General features: G+C 44.6%; 1 protein-coding gene across 2 annotated transcripts in view; it reads right to left on the minus strand.

The window, feature by feature from the left end:
* Nucleotides 1-4,503: 4,503 nt before the first annotated feature.
* Nucleotides 4,504-22,949, minus strand: part of MOB3B (MOB kinase activator 3B) — a 158,302-nt gene continuing 139,856 nt past the window's right edge. For both annotated transcript variants that reach the window (XM_073345567.1, XM_073345566.1), the window contains exon 4: nucleotides 4,504-9,672. In XM_073345567.1, the coding sequence (XP_073201668.1) occupies nucleotides 9,643-9,672 (30 nt within the window). In that variant the 3' untranslated portion in view covers nucleotides 4,504-9,642. The remainder of the gene's footprint in view (nucleotides 9,673-22,949) is intronic.

Here is a 22,949-nt window from a genome sequence, read left to right on the forward strand (position 1 = left end):
AAAATTGATAACATTTTGAAAACAATTGATCTATTTTTAACCCTGGAATACTAAAATCTACCTCAAATTTCATTTTTTTAGGGTGATTTTTAATTTTTATTGACCAACTCCACTTTAATCTGTATGTGAATGAGCTGGTGCTATTGACATTTACAAAATCAATAACCAGAGTGGAAAAAAGTTCCATAGATACGAATTTGAATTCAAAAGAACCCTCAGTTTTGATTACACCCATTCTTTTGATTAACCCTGGCACTCGCGCCCCCCCCCCCCCCCCCCCCCAGATATTTCATTTAGAGCAGAACAAACATGTTTGATAGGGGTTTGGGTACACTTAAATATTAATTAGGCCAGAGAAAGCACTAGACTGACTATAGCTTAGTGATTAGGACATTTGCCTGAGGGGTGGCCGATCCAGCTTCAAATCCCTCCTCCGCCCTCAGGAGGAAGGGCGAATGGAACCACTTGTCTCCCATATCTGTGGCTGAGTAGCCTATCCACTTGACCTGAGGTTCCCAAACCCACCCTCTCCCCCTTTTTTATTTTTTTTGCGCTGAGTTGCCCTTTGGAGAGTCATGTTACATGATGTGTGACAGTGTCATGGGGTCTGGGGGTGCCACGTACGCATCAGGGCCAGGAGGGGTTGTGCAGTACTCCTGGGGAGCGTGGGGGGACTCACAATATGGCAGTTGAGGAAGCCGTCTGCTCCCTGCAGTGGTAGGGCGGTCTTGGCTGCCTGTGCAGGAGAAGCAAACGGTGGTGCTGAAGGACTGGGGTCAGGAGAGGGGCAGAAAGCTGCACCCCGTAAGTATTGGACCCCCTGCCAGACACAGCCCCTTCCTGACCCTGGCCCTTCAGTACCGTCCCATTTTCTTCCCTTACAGGGGCTGTCTGGCAAGCGCAGTGGATGGGGCTCCATGCCCTAGGGTCACGCTGAAGGGCTGGAGTCAGGAGGGGACTCTGTCTGGAGGTGTGGTCAGTACTCACAGGGTGCAGCCTTTGACTCGCCATTCACAGAGTCCCCGAGAACATCCTCTCCAGGAGAGGCGGGTAACTGCTCCTTGGTAGCTGTGGCTCGGAAGGGGGCAAGTAAGTTTGGGAGCCTGGTCCAGGCAACTAAGACTGACTGCACAGAGCCCCATCCACTTCCCCTGTTGGACAGAGCCCGCTCACCTCAACCCTTCAGTGCGACCCCCTCAAATAACCTCACCTCAACCCATCAGATTCTTGCACCCCCTCAAATAACCCCATTGTGGGGGGTACACCTCACACTTTGGAAACCTCTGCACTAGGATAAAGATTTTAAGGGAGGTCCACCCCCCCTTATTTTGAGTGAACTTGCCTGAGGGCCCCAAGCTGGTAAGTGTGGCCAGAGCCCACCTGCCAGCTTGGATCCCTCCACACAGCTTGGGCTGCTGTGTGCCTATCTTTCCTGGTTTGTGAATTGTTCTGGGGCTTAGCCAAGAGACAGGCACCTGGACACCTAGCAATGTGCATTCTCAGTGTTGTAGGAGCAGCAGTGAACTGTATACTCTCTATAACCTGTATGTTCAAAAGGTCTGTTACACCTTTCCCTCCCTTCCCCTTTTTGTCTCCTCTCCCTCTTTGAATACCTGTGAAGTGGCTTTCCCCCTCCCCTTGAGCAGCTAGCTGGAAGATCAGAAGAGCTCCCAGGTAGACAAGGTGTCTGGCACTCTGATTAGGCAGCGATCACACGTCCAATGCATGGACACTGCCTGAGGTGGAGTGTGACCAACCAGACATGGACAAGTCATCTCTAGTCACAAGCCATGAGGAGCAGGTCCTTAAAAGGAGAACGGGCCATGTGCTCAGGAGTGCACTCACAAGATTGTACCTCCCATGAAGGCCCTTCGCCTGGACCACCTGCCCAGTGGTTCGCCGCGTTGCAATCAGTCGTGCCTCGGGAAGACTGAGCTTCATCCCACCATCCACCGCTGCACTGTGGGACACTTACTTTGAAGGATCCTGACGTTGCCAGTGCCATGCCTGTCCTAGGAGTGTGAACCCCTTCTTTTGAGCTTAGCTATCTGTATAATAAATGTGCTGCTTTCTGCCAAACTCTGGTGGGTCATTAGTCCTCCCTAAGCTTACTAGCTGGCCCAATTTCGGGTAACAGAGACAGGCACCTACAGTGAGGCTACAGCGTGCATGCCCAGAGGGAAAACCTTAGGCATCAAAGTGAGCTTAGGAACCTACCAGGTTAGGGGACAGTCGAGCAGGAGTTTTGTAGCTCACAATGGTGTCTGAAAATGGAACTTAAGCATCGGTGCACCTTTGTGAATCCCACCCTAGGCCTCTGCAACACTGAAATCCCACTTTAGGCCTATTTGGAACCACAGGAGCAGATCCTCAGGTGGTGTTAACTATCATAGCTCCATTTGCAGCTGTGACCATTTACTTCAGCTGAGGCTCTGCCCCAAGTGAGTAAGGGTTCCATTCAGGTGCAAAACCTATGATTCCCTTTTCTTAAAAATTTCAAATCACTAAAACAGAGACTATCTGCTGAAGGAAGCACAAAGCACAGACTCCGTCCATCACGAATCACAAAAGGAAATGTACTTTTTGGCTAACCAGCAGTACAAACATTTCAGTTTATTTCAGAGCACAGTACATTACTACAGGAAGATTGGAAGTGTATAATAACCTGCTTCCTTCATTCAGCTCTTGGGAGACAGCATATGATTTTCCTTAATCGTGAAAATCTAGGATGTATTTTCTTGCTCTCAAACCAAATTGCTCCTATTTGCTATGCCCAATTTCTAAATCTGATTGTGTAGTATAAGTGATGCAGAAGGTGCCTAATATGGATATAAAAAGGGATTTCCTTCCATTTGTATTGATACAGATAGTGCTGAGAATTTCCACTGCAATGTTAAGTCATCCATGAAACGTACCTATGTTTACAAGGTGTAAATCTCAAATATGGACATGGCTCCATGTACAGCAGCTGAGCTCCTTGATGTTTATCCTTCGTGGCTTCATACTCCTCTAACATATCTACCCCAACTTGGTGCTCTGGATTTATTGTGTGCTCGTCTAGTGGTTATGCAGAGAATTGCTTTTTGTGGCTCCAGTATTGAACAGGTTTCTTTCTGCTATTGACATTGCTCTAATGGCATCTTTACACAGAGACGTACAATTTACCTTTTCAAACTGTATCCTTCAGCAGCAGTTTTGAACCTTTTTCTTTCTGAGGCCCCCACAACATGCTATAACGATTCAACAGCCCACCTGTGCCACAACAACTGTTTTTCTGTATATCCAGTAGATTAAAAGCCAGGGCAGGCATTAGGGCATGTGAAGCAGAGCAGCTGCCTGGGGCCCCCATCCCACAGGGGGCCCTACAAAGGTAAGTTGCTCAGGCTTTGGCTTCAGTCCTGGGCAGCAGGGCTCATGCTTCGGTTTTCTGCCCTGTGCTCCAGAGAGTCTAACACTAGCCCTGCTCTCTGGACTATTTTGGCGGACCACCTGAAACCTGCTCATGAGCTCCCAGGGGGCCCCGGACCCCTGGTTGAGAACCACTATCGGGACCAGCTAATGGTCCTTAATCAAAGTACAACATAAGGGCTAATGTTATAGAGGGAAACTTCTGTTACAATGGTTTGGTTTGGTTTTCAAAATCAATCTTGTCTACATTTGTTAACATGCAAGTAGCTGTTTTTCCCCCTACATCTTTCTGTCTTTTTTCATTCAAATCCAGAGTCAATCTTTTTCATCTTACTCACATGATGAGTCCCACCCAAGTCAATGCTTGCATGACTAAAGCTAGCAGGATTTGGGGCCTGATCTTGTAAAAGTGTAGTCACAGAAGGCAAAATGGCCCAGCTCACATTAACGCAAGGGAGTAAAGAAGTATAAGGCATCCCCTTACACCCTTGCATTGGCTACCCAATCCATGAGTAGCTGTGAGCAAATGAGGGTGAAGGAACTGGGTGGAGCCTGGGCTGTATCCCCCAACACACCAGCAAGCATAGCTTTTCCGGCCCTTCAAGGGAAGTATGGTGGGTGCCATATAAAAACAAGCCTAGGAGACTTCTCCAGAGCAGCAGGGAGACTGAGACAGAATCCTCAAAGGTATTTATTTAGGTACTTAACTCCCATTGAAATCAATGGGAATTAAGTACTTAACTACTGTTGAGGATCTGGACCCCTTCCACTGGGCAGATCACAAGTGACAATACAATCCATAATCCTGTGGGACAACTTGCTTAAGTAAGGGCTACCCATGTGACTGTTCAGCTCCCACTGCAGTCAATGAGAGGCTGGCTATTGCTTTCAGTGGAAGAAGAATCCAACCCATTGTCGCAAGTGTTGTAGCCATTCTCAGAGGCCTATACACAGTGGGACTGACACAGTAATCTAACAGGTCTTTTCCACCTCTCATTCCTGTGATCCTGATGGATTGTATCTTGCAGTGTGAAAATGATATGCACATTTCTTGCCAAAAAGAGTTACATACCAAACAACTACAGGCCACTTAAGCAGGGTTATGTATCTTTTATTTGTGATGTTTGAATTCCTTAGGTTCACAAACTAGGATTGATTTGACAAGTAGTCTTCCATTTTATCCTGTTTTTTGTTAATATGACTTTAACAGTTAGTGTCGGTCTCTCTTTTCATACAGCTGAACCCTTCATTTAATCACAAACAGAACTAAAATAGTCTAAAAATTACTTGCTAAAAGAATTAATATATTGAACAGCACTGATGCATGGAAGGAAAAAAGGAACAATATATTTAAATCATTTGTTAGAAAAAATCATTTCCCCTAAAAATTAGAAAACAAAAAATCTTCTGTATCTATTTAGTGCAGGGGAAAAAACCACAAATGCACAGACAGGCGCGCACACAAGCTCAGGGAACTAATTCACTTCTTCCCTGGGAGAATATTCTGTTATAAAACTTTATTATCATATATCCATTTAAAAACAGGAAAATCTGTTACACAGAAAAGAAACAATCTCCCCATTTCAAAGCTCCAACTTTGTTTGCCTAACTTCCAAATAGCACTGCCTGCCTCTCTCGTTCTCTCACATGAAGAAAAACAAAAGATAAATTTAGTGTGATCAAATTTACATTAACAAAACTACAAGGTTATTATTAGTGATTTAGAGGCCACTCTTGGTTTATTTTGCCTTTGGAACCAGTAGGAAAATCCCGTTCTTCCTTCTGATATACGCACTACCCCATTACTGACAGCTTGCTAGCGTTGTGTGATACCTGCAGCATAATCCCATTCCTAAAGCACTGTATGTGGCAACAGACATATTCCTATTTTATACACATTTGATCCAATTCTATAGTTCTTACTCACAGCCCTCACCTTCTTTTCCTCTATGGAGCCAACAAAAGGAACAAAACCTAAGCTTTTGGAGCTAAATGTTGTTAAATGGCAGGAACAGAAGCTGTTTGGTTTGGGGAGGCATAGCTCGGTGGAGCTTGGGACGAAATCCATGGCAGCAGCATCCTCCAAACCCAGAGGAACTTCCCCATATAAGATAATCATGACAATATGTGGGCACTAGGCCTTTGCATGAATGTACTAGCTTTCTGTAAATCCCCATGGGTTTACCCCACAGATCTTGAGGTATCCATGGGTCAGGAGAGCCGCACACCCCACATTGTGCAAGGCTTGCTGCCTACAGTGGGATAACTGGAAGGAAAACTGGAAGGAAACTCAGATTCCCATGTGCAGTTTCTTAGCCCTCCCACGGGAGCACACGATTTGGCTCTCAGCTGTCACTAAGGCAAAACTCCTACTGAAGGTCAATGGGACTTTTCCCAGAATAAAAACCAAGGGATGACGTTAGCATTTGGCCCCATTGTCATTATATGCATCAAAGAGTACTGCATGTATTACACCCAAAAGAAAAGACCTTCCCAAAATTCCTCATCACTTTGTGTTTTGGGTTGTTTTGGTCAGACAGCAGCATCCCAAATCCGGACATAAAGCCAGCAATGCTCTTGATCAACAAAAGCAGGTTCCTTTTCTTTTATTCCCCTGAAACTGTCTGTTATCTTTAGCATTAAGATAAGGTAAGCACTGGAATAAAGGTGAATCCTTTTTTTTAGAAGGCAAGAAACAGAAGACGCAACGGCTAAAACCTGGTTGAAGGATTTAGGGAGTTAATGGCAAAAGAACAAAAGCGCACACATATTTGAAGTTGAGTTATTCCACAGCCCAGAAGACAGTTAAGAATTCTGCATATCAGTTAAGTCTAGTGCGTGGACTTCCCCTCTTAGGATAAGTGGATTAGTTAGATTTTTCATCCATTGAAGTTTTAGCTACTCTCTTGTTAAGTGTGCCCATGAATCTGTGTAAAACAGGGCCTGTGATTAACAACTGAAAAAGATTATATTGATCTCTGATGCCAGGTGGATTATCAAGGGTGAAATTAGAATCTCCTGGACTAATGTTTACAGCACCCTGACTCTCTGCTCTCTAATGGAAGGATTAATTTAAAACCCGTAAATCTGACAATATTCCACACGCCACCCATTGCTGTGGTTGGGTTGTTAAACGTCACAGAGATGGAAAGAGAGGAAATGAGCCATGCCACATTGTTTGAGGCACCCAGGCCAGGGCTGAATTAAACACTTATACTGTCTGCAGAAAGATATAGAGGACTCTTGTTGGGCAATAATCCGACAAGTCAAACCCCAGAAATGACAGGTACATACAAAGCGGTTGTGCAATAACATGCATTTCATTATTTTCTAGCATTGTTCGCTTTAGGGATGAAGGTTTGCACGGATTTTTTGTAATAACAAACTTATTTGGGCTGCTGTGAAGTGCCCATTTCATAACTGCGCTTTGGGCCAAAATGCGCTTAGCCTTGCGCATGAGAACAAAGAGGAAGGAACTCAAAGAGCTGTTCCTTACCTCTGGTACCCCTGTACAGGGGTCAGGCACAATCCAGTCCTGGTGTTCCCTCAGCACAAGGATAAAACTAGTATTAGCAGCAGCAGGACTGTGCCGAAAGAGGATGGGCCAAGTGTGGGTCTATGTCTGCATCTCTTTTCTACATGGGCCAGTGTAGGAGGCAAGCACACACTGCACTTTTCAATGGCTGGTGCCGCTTCTGTTCTGCAATGGACTCTCCTAGTGCCACCCCGTAGCCATTCGGGCTGACACAGCCATGATGTCTCTGGGGTCTCTCTCTGCTGCAGAATCTATAACAGCCATTAGGGAGAGCACAACAGTTATTAAACTGAACTGAGACCCAATTTAAAAACAAACCAACCATTAAAAAAACAGTTTTTCAAATTCGGTGAAATTATCACAATCACAAAAAAGTTAATCAAAACAACAGGGAACAAATTCCTGCACATTTTAGAATTGCACTATGTTAATTAGACCCAGACAGTATATAGTAAGTGGCTTTAGTGAAAGGTAGAATAAAAATGACTTTGTAGATAAAATATTAGGCTTTTCAATTTTATCTAGTCATGGTTTGATTTTCTGCCTAAAGATTCCACAGATTCGCATCTTCTTTATATAAACTTTCATTGCATAATGCAAAGCTGTGGAAATATTGCAAGTGAACTGCCCTTTATCGTACCCCTTTGAAACACTAGAAATTAAGAATACAGGGTTTGCCACATCAGACCAGCAGTTCTGTCGCTGACAATGGCTACAACTAGATGCTTCAGAGGAAGGTACAAGAAACCATGTGATGGGTAATTATTAATATTCTCTCTAACCATATAACTATTTTTTTAACAATCCTACTAAGCTCTTGGCCTCAGTGATATCTTGTGGCAATGAGTTCCACAATTACGCAGTGGGTAAGCACCAGCCAAATGAATGTTAAGAAGATTGTGTGTAACATAGTCCCTGTAGTGCATTCAAGAGGTAACTTGATTGCAAAAGAGCAGTGAAAGAGGAATGAGTACTTTAGTTCAGTGTAACAGACTGAAAGTTGAACATTCCTTGAAGGTCAGGGTTAACGCTATTTGCATAATTCTAAAGATATGGAAAAACTTCCAACATAAATTTTCATAAATCAAACCCTTTGTCCCTGCATATATGTAATCATTGACTTCTGCACCTCTGGTACAGAGCCTATTAAATCAAGCAGGGGAATAAGACATTATGTGCAATATGAGCTCAGATGTTTGTTGTTATTCTTTAGTGTCTGCTATATTTCAGTCTATTCTATATCATCATTAGTACTCCATCATTGAATACTCTGGATACTCTGAGGTAGTACTGGAAGCTCCAGTACTACCTCAGAAGAAGCAGAGACTGTTAAAATCACTTTGGTGGGAACAGATGCTTAGAGGCAGCAGGAATCAGCACATGATCTGAAAGAATCATCTTTATTATATAACAAAAGGTCCATGCCAAATTCCTTAGAAGGCACAGAATATATGGGACGATTCTATATATTTTCCACTTGTTAAAATGGGTCTCTAGAGACCTTCTCTGAGTAAATACTATTACAAATATTTCTTATGGGCCCATCACCATGGCACCCAGCACACTGTACATAAGTTAATGAGTTTACAATTAATACCTTAGGCCAGATATTGAGGTCACTGATTTAAATTAGACTGTATACTGGGAACTGTTATACTATATCTTTCTAGTGTGGAAGACAGTCTGTCTTATTAGACACTATTTACAGACAATGCAGTCATGCATTATAGTTTTGACCTCACCTTCTTCCTAATCATCTTCGTTAATTTACAACCCCTTTTCCCTCACAAAAGGAATATCCTCACCTTGAAAAGAATGACGTGGGGGAGAAAAAGAAACAGGACAGAGCAAAAATTACATGCATGCACCAAACCACTGTGGTCACTGGTACATAGGGCATTTTGTTCAACTCTAATTACCACCACCCTTCTTTGTACTGATACTGGGCCAGACTGTGCTGTCAGTCACACTGGTGTAACTCCAGGGCGACTCCATGGAAATCACTGAGGTTACTCTGGGTTTACACTGATGTAGCTGAGATCAGAATTTGGCCCAGTGTCACCTAACTGAGAATTGAATCAAGAAAACAAGCAAAGTACACACTGCCAGATCTGCTGGGGAAAGCAGCTGTGTTCCTATGGACGTTGAGGCTCAGTGGCATTTTGGAATATTTACCCACAAACCTTGGCTGGTGTCTAAAGTCCTATGCAGACATGGAAGGCTCCATCTGAAAATCTTGCTGAAGTTCCAGAATTCTTAATATTGTGCTGAACTTGGAAAACAAAGTACACAAAATCAAAGTATACAAAATCTTTTCAACTAACAATACAGGTTCATTTCAAAAGTACAAATATACAGGCCAGCCTAAAAACTTGAATTCCAGTAAAGCTTGAACAGCAGGAACATGGAACGTCATTGTGACCGAAGAACTCCTCCTCAATAATTCAGGAACCGGAAAAAAATTCCAAGTCAATTCTTTCTCACTTGGTAATCCACATCGTTCAGAGGAGGCTCCTAGCAGCATTTTCAGGGTTAAGAGCACACATAATGTTGGGAAGCATCTGTGAAAGTAACATTCTGTCCCCAACTTTCCCACCCATGGGAATTAACAAGCTGGTTCAGCCCAGGAGGTCTCTCATGACCTCTCGCTTTGCAATAAGGAGGAAACTGGATTTCTCTTCTGTTAGACAAGTGTTTCTTTAGTGACACATCCTGGTTGTCATCTCTTTCTGTAAAACAAAGGAGGGAATTAAAAATCAAAAGGTCACTGGTTTTACAATATACTCACAGCTTCTGCAGATCTATTATTTGCACATTTCACCACACCAGAAACAGCTGTGTAGCTTCATATGTCACGTGTCTGTGCTATTCTTTGTTATCTTCAAGGTCAGTGAACGTAATTGGCAATTAGCATAAAATCTTTTATCATTTCTGACATCTTTAATACCATCTTAATTCCCTAACTATGCCAGCTAAATGGCACTGTGTCCTACATAAAGGAGATAAATCAACTGCAAAAGTCCTCTTCAGCTACACGCTGGAATCATTTTAAGTTAACGTAAGAAATGGGATTCCAATTTGTCATTGAACTTGAAGGCAAGAAGAATAATCCTCAATTCTGAAATATAAAGGTAGATATTTTTGCTAGTTACACACACAGACACACAAATGTTAGATCCGCTCTAGTTTTAGGCCAGAGCTGCAGAGTTTGGATTCAGAATTGGATCTGGGAAATTTTCCAAACTTAGCAGTGTTCTGATGTGGGATTTGGTTCAGTCCATTATAAAGGTGGATCCAAGCCATGAAGTCTGAATCTTGACTTTAGTGGTATTCTGGTACATGGTTGTGGTGTGGAGCTACCTCTAATTCTATTTGATATATCAGAAGAAGAACATTTTACATTTAGATGGCACCTTTCATCCTGAAGGACCACAGAGCATCAGTCCTATCCTGCAAATTCTTGCTGCCAGGTATAGCTATTACTACAACAAATAGCCTCCTTGACATCAACATACTAACGTCCATGCAGTGTACTGCAAGGACACTGACTATAGTGGGGTTACTACTCACGACAGTAAGCAGTAAATAATGTTTGCAAGGTCAGGCTCTACTGAGGGCCAGCACTAGTGAAATGCAGCCAGGTGGAGGGTGGCAGTCACCTTATATAACAAGTTACCGTGAGAGGAAAGTTATGGTGAAAGACAAACGATTACCCATTAAAATTGCTGCAGGATCTTCAGCATCCATACAGAGCACACAGGGTCTCAGATTATAAGGTTGCATCCAAAAAAAGATTCCACGTGTGATCACAGGTACTTTTTTATTATACAGCTAAATCATAATACATACATTAATAAACCAACTGTATGGTCCTTAATTAATCTACCTCTGAAATATCAAGGGCTGAGATGTGAACTCGAGTGGCCAGAGAAGCTAGCTGTTCCAAAGCTGAGGCTCAGATCACTAGCTATCCACACTGGCCTGCAGTTTTTAATGACTCACGATATGATTGGTTTATGCATATGTAACTAGGGATCTAAGTGTTCATGCATGCTAAAGTATACTGTGCAATGCATAGATACAGATTAAAGAATATAAATTAATTCTACACAGGATTAAATAACACTGCTGAAACGTAAACATAACGTCTCACTCGCAACCATGTCAATTTAACACCTGATTGGGGAAGTGGATAGTTTAGGGTTTGGGAATGAATTATGGCATCTCATCTCCAGAGCACTGCTTCATATCCAGCCCACTGTGGTAGCATCCACTAACACATGACCACTCTTTGGGGTCTATCTGAAAGGAGTTTGGTAGTTTCAGTTCAATTCCTAGAAGGCCAGATTCTAGGCACTACCAGTGTTAGCAAAAAGGCCAAGGATTGACTAGGTTTGGAGACTAAGTTGCCCTCTCAGCCCTAATAGGGCTCTCTCTGGGTCAGGGCTGAGGCACATTGGTACAGTCACTGCCTGTACGTATCTAGTCTCTGGATAAGTAGCGGACTATAATCTATCACTACAGCACCTTTTACAGCATGCACTAAATTCACTTAATAAAACTGGACTAACTAGTAACCTTGGTACACTGGCAACTGCTTGTTTGGATCAGGGACACTAGCCCTTAATTTGCATGGGTGGCTTTTGGCATTTAAATAATATCTAAGGGATACATCTTCTATGTCTTCCTGAAAAGTGGAACCAGCACCCTTCTGATACAGGGAGTTCCAGAGCTGTGACATGTTCCACCTTCCTCCTCAAACTTGCAGATGCCCTTGCACAGTTTCCAGCTCCATCAAGCCATCTGGGCCCCTGCAGATTCTCCTCCCAACCTGTGGAGAACTAATTTTGCAAGTAAATAGAGCCTGATATCATAGTAACTCTTCTTGCTTCCCCCTCTGAGTTGTGGAACACATCAAGCTCCTTGGAAATGTGGCTGAGCTGTGTTTCCAAGGGTTAGCAGGAGCTGTGGGAGCAGCACAGTGGTGCCAAGAGGTATTTGTGCAGATGCCATGTAGATGACTAATCATAATGTAAAGAAACTGAAATGTAAACAAAGGTCATCCAATCCACTTTAAGGCGCTGTTGGGACGCTGTGCTGAATTTAGTGATATTTCTGTATGGATAAGCTAAATTCATGGCACCCCAATTCTGCTAAGGGACCCCACAATCTAAAGATTTTAGGTTGAGAAACTTCCTCCATGGTGGAATTTTCTTTATTCTTTACTTCCCTCTGTAAAAACAACTCAGCTGAGGAGTCACCACCACAATGAGAAACCTGAGGGTCCATGTTCAGAAAGCTCCTCCACACATGGATTGAGGGGACATGATCATACATATTGTTTTTATTCATGTCCAATTCTGAATCAGCAAATACCCATCAAATTAAAGTTCTGGCATGGAGGCAAGAGATTATTTAAATCAGCCTCCTAAATCCACCCATTGTCTGGAAAATGTAAGTTACGTTAAAATAAAAATAAAGCTTCTTATGAGTTCCTAAAATTCACCTTATTTTATAATTTGTTTAATAACGTTAACATGCTGATTACTTCCCAAAATAAAGGGTTTCCTGACAATCCTGTAACTGAAAATTATCTTGTACTTTTACAACTCATTCCTTCAGGATGCTTCTTTGTTCTGTAGCACTGCACAGATTTTATGCCTTCCACATCTGTAATCAGCTTGTTTCGAAATTTCTATAGCATCCTGTATGTTGCTCTGAATCAAAATATTGGATGATAAAAGTAACAGTACAGAAGCTGGTCCAATAAAATACCTCACCCATCTTTCGTCTCTAGTATCCTGCATAAAGTACGGAATGCTGTCATTCGGGGCTCCTTAAAAGCAAATCATAATTAGCAAGGAATAAGAATGGATTAAGCTGTTTTGCTATCGATATTAGAGGTGGTTAAAAAACCAGGATGAAAATTTCATGAACATTTTCATGAACAAAACCTGCAATTTTTCAACTACCTCTAATCAATCCACAGGTTTTTCCTCCGGAACAATGAAAACTAAAAAGCCATATTCAATGCAATTCACTACACAGCTGTTTGCTTTCTCATACATAAGTGTGATCCCTGTAATCTTACGACCTTGGAAGGTCAACAGAAATTTCTACCAGCAGACACACAATCATAAGTAATTTATAGCATATTAATATCATGCTCTCTTGCTGCACATTTGTTTCCTGAAAGAACAGATTTTAGGACTTGAGGGAAATTCAGCAGCATAAGGGTTTTTTTATTTTAAAGGATCAGAAAGCACCAATTCTTGGTGGGGACAGTCAAAAGGGGTTGAAAATACCGATCAGCTTTGCTAACTCTCAGAAGTCTACTAGGAAGAGCCATCAGAGTTTATAAAACTCGATTTTTCCAGACAACACAGTGGCTCAGTGCTGCTACAGGCCCTTCCAGGCCACTTTGTATTCTGTGTCATCTCCACTGAGTGGAGCCAAACACACTGATATTAAACTAGCAGAGTAAATTCTAGAACGTAGGTTTTCCATCTGTACATCATCACCATCCTCTGAAAATCTTCCACATTCAGAAATTCACCCACACGCAATCAGGAAAAACAGACTATTGAATAACTTGTTAGCAGCTTATTGCTGCAATGTCAATGTCTTCATCCTGGCTTCAACCAGCCCTGATTGTGCTTCCCCCATCAGCAAACTGTTGATGCTTCCAGAAGCAGCGTTAATCGCTGCAGATGCTTAAATTATGTATTTGGAGCCTAGATACCATAGTGATGGGCTCTCTGTTATCCTGATAAACGGACAGGCAGACAGATACCTCTCCTTCTGCCGCTGCTTCCACACAGGCTGCTAGAGGAATTAGCCAACAGTCTGTGTCTTTTAGGAAGACAAGAAAGTGGTTGTGCAGAAGCCAAGAATTGGTGTCAGTAAATCTACCCATTTTGCAGGATCAGAGGGAGGCAAACTCTTCCCTCCCAGATCAGCAACCATTTGAAACTCAAACTTCCTGTTCCCCACTCAAGAAAAAACAGAGCTCAGATACTACAGTGAGGGGCTCATTAGAAACAGCTCAAGAGGCAGCGAGGGGACCCTATGAGATATGGAGTTCATGCACAGTGTGTCCACTGAAGGTTTTGAAAACACTTCCCACGTTAATGCCTGAAATATAGCATTTGCAAAGCACAACTGTGAATGCTTCATCTCTAAAGTATTCATGGAGTGTAAGCCTGCATTACAACGTCTCAGGTTTTTGCTGAGGCAGAATTTTTCCTCTACACTAATGAAAAAAATATCTCATCTTGTATCATAAAATATGTAGGCTTTTGTCTGGCTGCATAATTGTTTTCATGGTCCCATCCATCCTGTGCCTTTCCTCCATCCTCCACTTGGCTGTGTTGCTGCAAGCTGCTCTGCAGTTCCATGCCTGGCTTCACGCTCCTATTTAAATGGCCTTCTGTCCTAACACCTGTTTGGCGTTGGCAATGTTTGTGGGAGTCAGAGATTCAGAAAAGACACTCAGGCTGACAATATCATCATTGCTGAAGCAGAGAAGAAGCCGTTTCTAAATGGATAAACACTGTTCCCAGCAAGTTAACAACACAGAAATGGTCAAAGACACAAGCAGGGCTAAATTCCATCCTATGCATAGGTACAGGTTCTGTTGACTTCAGCTGACCTTCGAGTGATATCAACAAATGGAAGATACAGATTATTTTCTTTAGAGGGGTGAGTGTGAACTTGTGTGTGTGCGTGTTTGTGTGTGTGTGTGTGCGTGCCTGCCCGCCCGCATATGCCTGCATGTGAGAAAGAGGGAGAACCTTATTTTCTATTTCTAGTTGTTTCCCTTAAAGGAAATTTACAATAGGGAAGAAAAATAACCAGGAAATGGTTTCTAAAATAGAAATAGAAATTATTATGAAGAAGGCAAAATGTGTTATCCTCAGTCACATTTTTGATGGGGTGTTTTTGGGGAGGAAGGGCTGCACAAAAGGAATGTGACTAGAGATGACTTCTTGTAGGAGCAATGTGGAGTATTGCATTATAAAATGTGGAAACAATTAAAGCCTTTTGTTTGGTGCTTTCCACAGCAGTCAGCTTTTTCTTGTCAGATTCATAGCACTGTCTTCAAAAAAGCAATATGATTATCCTTCCTTCAAATACTTTAACACAGTGGTGTTAAATCTCTTTTTCATTTATGGACACCTAAAAAATTTCAAATGGCAGTGCAGACGCCTTTGGAAATCTTAGACATAGTCTGCAAACCCCCAGGGGTCTGTGGACCACAGGCTGAAAGCCACAGTCCTATGGAAACCGCAACCTTTCACAGACTCCTTAGACATAGATTGCGGACTCCCAGTGGTCCGCAGACCACAGGTTAAAAACCACTGTTTTTAACACAACAAACTGTCTCGCCAACTCTGATAGACACTAAGAAATATAAAGCCAAAGCCTGATTCCATTTAGGTCAATGCAAAAATCCCATCTAACTGCGGGAGATTATGCCTCTATAATCTCAATGATGCATGGAAAACTTACACAGGAAGCTGCCATTAACACAAATTGGAGTCTAAATCCTCCCAAACTTTGAGAATAAACTCCATAGTCTTCATAGTAGCATACTTATCCAGAAACTTAGTGTTCATTTTAGCTGGGGGACAAGGGTTGGGGGACATTCTTGACAAGTAAAACCTATCATAGACAAGGGAGGTATAAGGGGGAGGAAGCCTAACAGTGAAGAGAGTCAATCTGCTGGCTAAGAACTTCTTCTAAGGAACAGTAACAGGAATTTGCAGACTCTCTGGTCTGTGGTGCTATGATCTTGAGCCCCAGTTGGGAATTAATAGGTATGCAGATAGACTACACAGACAGACAAATTAGACAGACAAATTAGAGTCAGGTAGGCAGAGGAACAAAAAGTGAGAAACTAAAACCAATTTTAAAATATATTAAAGCTTATTCCTGTGCCAAATAAATGCTCCCACAGCCTACTTAGTGGGGACAGTTAGTAATGAAGTCTGGATTTAACTCAATTTTTGTTTTGGTTTTGTAGTTCCCCTTGAACAGCAATTGCAAGCAGTGATAGAGTATTGACTTGCGATCTCTGTGTGGCCAATGCATCAAGAATTGTTGCTGCCCATGCTGTTGGATTATATAATTAACTCAAGAGCTGATGGCAGAAATGATTGGTGTTGTTTAAAGATGCCATGCAGAGCAAAACCAGAAATTGATTCAAGAACAGATTTACTTGCCGAATACGCCCAGGGACCAGGCTGTTGGGGCATTTAAACCGAACTAATTTGTAACTAACTTTTTAAAAAATCCTTTGTTCTGCCCTGTCAAATCATTTTGGCACTTCCTGGTTTGCTGGGATCATCCCAGAATGCATTTTCACAAACACCAGAAGTCTCACTGCAGTCCCTGGTTTTGTGATGTCACAGAACGATGCCTTATTGGCTATTTTTCAGGAAATACTAAAATGATTTCCCAGATGGAACACACACATTTCTAAAAGGTTAGTTCATCTTTATCTCTCTGATGAATGCCTTCTCCTCCCTCCAACATTAAGCACATACATCTAGACTTAAACCAATTTTTATTTTTGCTTCACAGTTCACCTGTAAAGAAAGCAAAAAACCCAAAGAAAAACTGAGCAGTTTACTGAGTCTGTGAGGACGTCAAGAACTTCCAGCTTCCAGCAATTCACTTCGGGGAAATTCCAGAGCAGCCTGAACAGAGTTACTCCAGGGAACAACATGGTCCCACCAATATGGCTCGGCTGCCCCAGTAAATAATCTTGTTCTCCAAAGGAAACTCTGTTTCTATCCTCACATGAATCAAATGTAGAGTGTGCAAAACATCAGGAATGATCATTGAGATCTTAGCTCAATCTGGGTACTTGATGGAGACATGGATCTATGTTTCTGTCTTAGAAGGGAGCTAAGGGGAAACTAGGCTAAGTGTCAGGGATGATTGAAAAAAAGATGGAAATGCTATAAAATTTCACAGGAAAAACAATTAAAAAATAATCCCCTTCAGAAATACTGGGACTCCTGCAGAGATTCAAATCCTCATTCACTCCCCTTGTAATTTCACAATCATGTCAGAACCAGCACAGAGATGACTTGGCCATGGTTTTCCCCTTACATGATGCTACAGCTGCTAGTTAAATCATGTGGCAAACTGCTCCTCTTCACTATCCTTTAATAACTGCCCTGGCTCTGGAAAGGACAAGAAGAGACAATTATGGCTGCCTCAGCATAGGGGTGCTACTGAGGGAAGGGAGGAAAGAGCACAGGAGAAAAACGGTTACTCACCTTCTCATAACTGTTGTTCTTCGAGATGTGTTCTTCATGTCCATTCCAATCAGTTGACTCACAAGCCCAAGTTCAGGAGGTGGGGTCGGAGTCATCCACTGATTGGAGCACTGCTCTGGCCTGCTGGGTGATTGCCTAGTGTATGGTGAAAGTGTGGATGGAGGACCACGTCGCCACCCTGCAGATATCCTGGGTGGGAACCTGAGTCAGGAACGCTGATGATGAAGCCTGTGCCCTGGTGGAGTGCGCAGTGATCGAAGGAGCAGGCACTCCTGCCAGGTTGTAGCGCTCCCGGATGTAGGACATGATCCACAACGAAATACATTGAGAAGAGATAGGAAGTTCTTGCATTCTGTCTGCCACTGCCACGAATAACTGGACCAAGTTTCGGAATTGTTTTGCTCTCTCAATGTAAAAGGCTTGTGCTCTGTGGACATCCAGAGAGTGCAGCCTCTGCTCCCTGCCGCTGGAGTGCAGTTTAGAATAGAATACCAGGAGGAAGATGTCCTGATTGATGTGAAACTGGGATACAACCTTGAGGAGGAAAGCCAAGTGAGGTCTGAGCTGGACCTTGTCCTTATGGAACACAGTGTAAGGGGGCTCTGATGTCAGGGCCTTCAGCTCAGGCACCCTCCTGGCTGAGGTTATTGCTACCAGAAACGCTACCTTGTATGAGAGATGGAGCAGGGAGCATGTCGCCAAAGGTTCAAAGAGCGGTCCCATGAGTCTGGGAAGGACCAGATTGAGGTCCCAAGCCAGGACAGGCTGCCGGATATGTGGGTATAGCCTGTTGAGCCCTTTAAGGAAACGGCTGACCATAGGGTTGGCAAAGACCGAGCGGGCCTCTGAACCTGGATGAACCCTTATTGATGACATGGACAGCCCCTGCTGCTTGAGATGGAGAAGATTGTGCCACTTATATAAGACTGAGGCAGGCGTCGAGGATGAAGGATGCTGTGCCGAACAGACTAAAAAACTCTTCCACTTAGCAAGGTAGGTAGCCTGGTGGGTTCAGCCATGGAGCTTCCACGCTGTGAGATGCAGCAACTCTAGGTTTGAATGTTGTAGATGGCCATGATCCTGAGTTAGTAAGTCCGGGAAGAGCTGCAGGGTGACTGGAGCTTCCACGGACATTTCTGGGAGTGATGTGTACCAGTGCTGGCGGGGCCAGGCTGGAGCTATCAGAATCACTGAAGCTTCTTTTCTCCGTATCTTGAGGAGCACTTTGTGAATGAGAGGGACAGGCGGGAACGCGTACAGGAGATGGCTTCCCGATGGGAGGAGGAACATGTCTGCGATGGAGCCTGGGCTATGACTCATGAAGAAGCAAAACTGCTGACACTTCCGGTTGCGTCGTGTGGCGAACAAATCTATCTGGGGAAAACCCCACTGATGGAAGATTGAGTTCACAATGTCCGGGTGAAGGGACCACTCGTGGCCATAGAACGACCTGCTGAGATGGTCCACCAGCTCATTCTGTACTCAGGGAGGTACAATGCTTACAGTGTGTATAGAATGCTCTACACAGAAGTCCCACAGCATGGGGGCTTCCTGGCACAGGGGCGAGGATCGCACACCCCCATTTGTTGATATAAAACATTGCCATGGTGTTGTCTGTCATGACTTATACACATCTCCCTGCTAGATGTGCTCAGAAAGTCTGGCACGCCAGGCACACCACTCTCAGCTCTCTGACACTGATGTGTAGAATGAGATCCACCTGAAACCAGAGGCCTTGTGTTCTGAGTTCTCCCAAATGTGCCCCCCGGCCAAAGTCAGACGCCTCCATCACTAACAAGAGGGATGGCTGGGGGCTGGTGAAAGGAACCCCTGCACATACAACCTGCGGTCGAGCCTCCACAGGAGGGAATTGAGTACCGGGCGAGGCAGGCTTACAATCCTGTTCGAACTGTCCCAGACTGGCCGATACACTGACGCCAGCCATGACTGAAGAGGTTGAAGTCTGAGTCTGGCATGCTGTACTACACAGGTACAAGCTGCCATGTGTCCTAGAAGTTTCAGGCAGTTCCATGCTGTGGTAGTGGAGAACTGTCTGAGACCTCGAATAACGTTGCCCAGGGCTCGAAATCTCGTTTCGGAAAGGAATGCCCTGGCATGGGTTGAGTCCAGTACTGCCCCTACAAACTCTATCCTCTGAGCTGGGGACAGTGTTGATTTCCTCTCGTTCAGTAGCAGGCCCAGTTCGCTGAAAGAAGCTCTTATGAAGGTGACCTGCATCTCTACTTCAGTCCAGGATCAGCCCTTGATCAGCCAGTTGTCGAGGTACAGGAACACCTGTATCTGCCGCTTGTGAAGGAACGTGGCCATGACTGCCATACACTTGGTGAATACCCAAGGTGCCACTGACAGGCCGAATGGGAGGTCTGTGAACTGATAGTGGGTGCTGTTCATAACAAACCTGAGGTATTTTCGGTGGGACTGAGTTACTGTTATGTGAAAGTACACGTCCTTCAAGTCGAGGGCGGCATACCAGTCTCCTGGATCCAATGAAGGGATGATGGAGGCCAAAGAGACCATGTGGAAATTGAGCTTCTGCACTAACTTGTTGAGTTCTTGCAGGTCTAGGATGGGCCTGAGCCCACCTTTGGCTTTCGGTATTAGGAAATACCGAGAAAAAAAAACACTGCCCTTCTGCTCCTAAGGAACCTCTTCCACTGCCCCTAGTGAAAGGAGTGAGTGCACCTCCTGAATAAGGAGTTGCTCGTGAGAGGGGCCCCTGAAGAGGGAAGGGGGGTGGAAGAGCACAAAATTGGATGGAGTATCCCTTCTCTACCGTGTGGAGCAACCAGCGGTCCGAAGTGATTCGGGACCAAGCACAGTAGAAAGGGGACAGTCGGGACAAAAAGGTAAGGCGAGGTAGATCCAGCTTTTGTTCTGGTGTGCTGTCCTCAACCTCACCTTCAAAAGGCCTGTTTCGGGCCGGAAGGTGGCTTGGATTGGCCAGAGCCCTGGTCTGATGACAGGTGTGGCCTTTTCCTGACACTTCCATTCCTCCTCCAGGAACCGTCCTGACCGTTCTGCTGGTAGAAGTGCGGGGGAGGTTGTGGTCTAAAATGCTTCCGCTGTGTAGCGGGAGTATGGAGGCCCAATGATTTGAGTGGCTCTTAAGTCCTTTAGGCTATGCAGTCTTTTGTCTGTTTTCTCGAAAAAGAGAGCCCAACCCTCAAATGGGAGGTCCTGAATAGTCAGTTGAACCTCACACGGCAGGCCCGAGACCTGAAGTCAGGAGCCCCTTCTCAGGGCTATGCCCGTAGCCATCATGTGGGTAGCCACATCCGCTCCATCTAGTGTGGCTTGTAGCAAAGTTTGCGAAATGAGCTTCCCCTCCTCCACCAGAGTGGAAAACTCAACACAGGAGTCCTGCGGCATCAGCTCTGCAAACTTCGCCACTGCCCCGCACGTGTTGTAGCAGTACCTGCTGATTAGAGATGTGGAGCTGCAATCCGCCAGTGGAATAGACCTTTCTCCCATAAAGGTTGAGACGTTTTGCCTTCCGATTCTTTGGGGAGGGTCCCTGGAAGCCCTGGCGTTCACCTTGGTTGGCAGCATCAACCACGAGAGAATCAGGTGGGGGATGAGTATACAAATGCTCATAGCCCCTAGATGGCACACAGTAGCGCCTTTCATTGCAATTAGCCATAGGGGGCAATGAGGCTGGGGTCTGCCACCAAGGTTTTGTGGTGTCAGAGATGGACTTTATAAAAAGCAGGGAAATACGTGCAGATCCGGAGGGGGTAAGGATGTCTACCACTGGATCTGTGACCTCCACTACCTCCTCCGCCTGAATGCCCAGGCCCTGGGCAACCCACCACAGCAATTGCTGTAGCACCCTGCTGTCCTCCAGGGCTAGGGCTGAGGCCTTGCCCACCAGCACCTTGTCCGGTGAGGATGAGGAAGAGACCCTCGTAAGGCTAGATGAGGTTTTTGTTGTTGTTTTCTTTTTCAAGACTTCAGCGTTCATAAAGGGCAAGCAACCATTGAGTGAACAAAGCCCTTAGTATCTTGGTCACAAAAAACAGGCTGTTTACTCGGGAACACAAGGAAGAAAGGAGAGCAGCAGAATACGGATGCTGGACTTCAGAAAAGCAGACTTTGTCTCCCTCAGGGAACTGATGGGCAGGACCCCCTGGGAGAATAACACGAGGAGGAAAGGAGTCCAGGAGAGCTGGCTGTATTTTAAAGAAACCTTATTGAGGTTACAGGGACAAACCATCCCGATGTGTAGAAAGAATAGTAAATATGGCAGGCGACCAGCTTGGCTTAACAATGGAATCCTTGCTGATTTTAAACACAAAAAAGAAGCTTACAAGAAGTGGAAGACTGGACAAATGACCAGGAAAGAGCATAAAAATATTGCTCGGGCATGCAGGAGTGAAATCAGGAAGGCCAAATCACACCTGGAGTTGCAGCTAGCAAGAGATGTTAAGAGTAACAAGAAGGGTTTCTTCAGGTATGTTAGCAACAAGAAGAAAGTCAAGGAAAGTGTGGGCCCCTTACTGAATGAGGGAGGCAACCAAGTGACACAGGATGTGAAAAAAGCTAATGTACTCAATGCTTTTTTTGCCTCTGTCTTCACGAACAAGGTCAGCTCCCAGACTACTGCACTGAGCAGCACAGCATGGGGAGGAGGTGACCAGCCCTCTGTGGAGAAAGAAGTGATTGGGGTCTATTTAGAAAAGCTGGACAAGCACAAGTCCATGAGGCCGGATGCGCTGCATCTGAGAGTGCTAAAGGAGCTGGCGGATGTGATTGCTGAGCATTGGCCATTATCTTTGAAAACTCATGGCGATCGGAGGAGGTCCCGGATGACTGGAAAAAGGCTAATGTAGTGCGCATCTTTAAAAAAGGGAAGGAGGAGGATCCTGGGAACTACAGGCCAGTCAGCCTCAACTCAGTCCCTGGAAAAATCATGGAGCAGGTCCTCAAGGAATCAATTCTGAAGCACTTAGAGGAGAGGAAAGTGATCAGGAACAGTCAGCATGGATTCACCAAGGGCGAGTCATGCCTAACTAATCTAATTGCCTTCTATGATGAGATAACTGGCTCTGTGGATGAGGGGAAAGCAGTGGACGTGTTGTTCCTTGACTTTAGCAAAGCTTTTGACACGGTCTCCCACAGTATTCTTGCCAGCAAGTTAAAGAAGTATGGGCTGGATGAATGGACTGTAAGGTGGATAGAAAGCTGGCTAGATTGTCAGGCTCAACAGGTAGTGATCAATGACTCCATGTCTAGCTGGCAGCCAGTATCAAGTGGAGTGCCCCAAGGGTCGGTCCTCGGGCTGGTTTTGTTCAATATCTTCATTAATGATCTCGAGGATAACGTGGATTGCACCCTCAGCAAGTTTGCAAATGACACTAAGCTGGGAGGAGAGGTAGATACGCTAGAGGGTAGGGATAGGATACAGAGGGACCTAGACAAATTAGAGGATTGGGCCAAAAGAAATGTGATGAGGTTCAACAAGGACAAGTGCAGAGTCCTGCACTTACGATGGAAGAATCCCGTGCACCGCTACAGACTAGGGGCCGAATGGCTAGGCAGCAGTTCTGCAGAAAAGGACCTACGGGTTACAGTGGACAGGAAGCTGGATATGAGTCAACAGTGTGCCTTTGTTGCCAAGAAGGCCAGTGGCATTTTGGGCTGTATAAGTAAGGGCCTTGCCAGCAGATCGAGGGACATGATCGTTCCCCTCTATTCGA

The sequence above is a fragment of the Lepidochelys kempii genome, chromosome 5, assembly GCF_965140265.1.
Source record: "Lepidochelys kempii isolate rLepKem1 chromosome 5, rLepKem1.hap2, whole genome shotgun sequence".
NCBI classification, from domain to species: Eukaryota; Metazoa; Chordata; order Testudines; family Cheloniidae; genus Lepidochelys; species Lepidochelys kempii.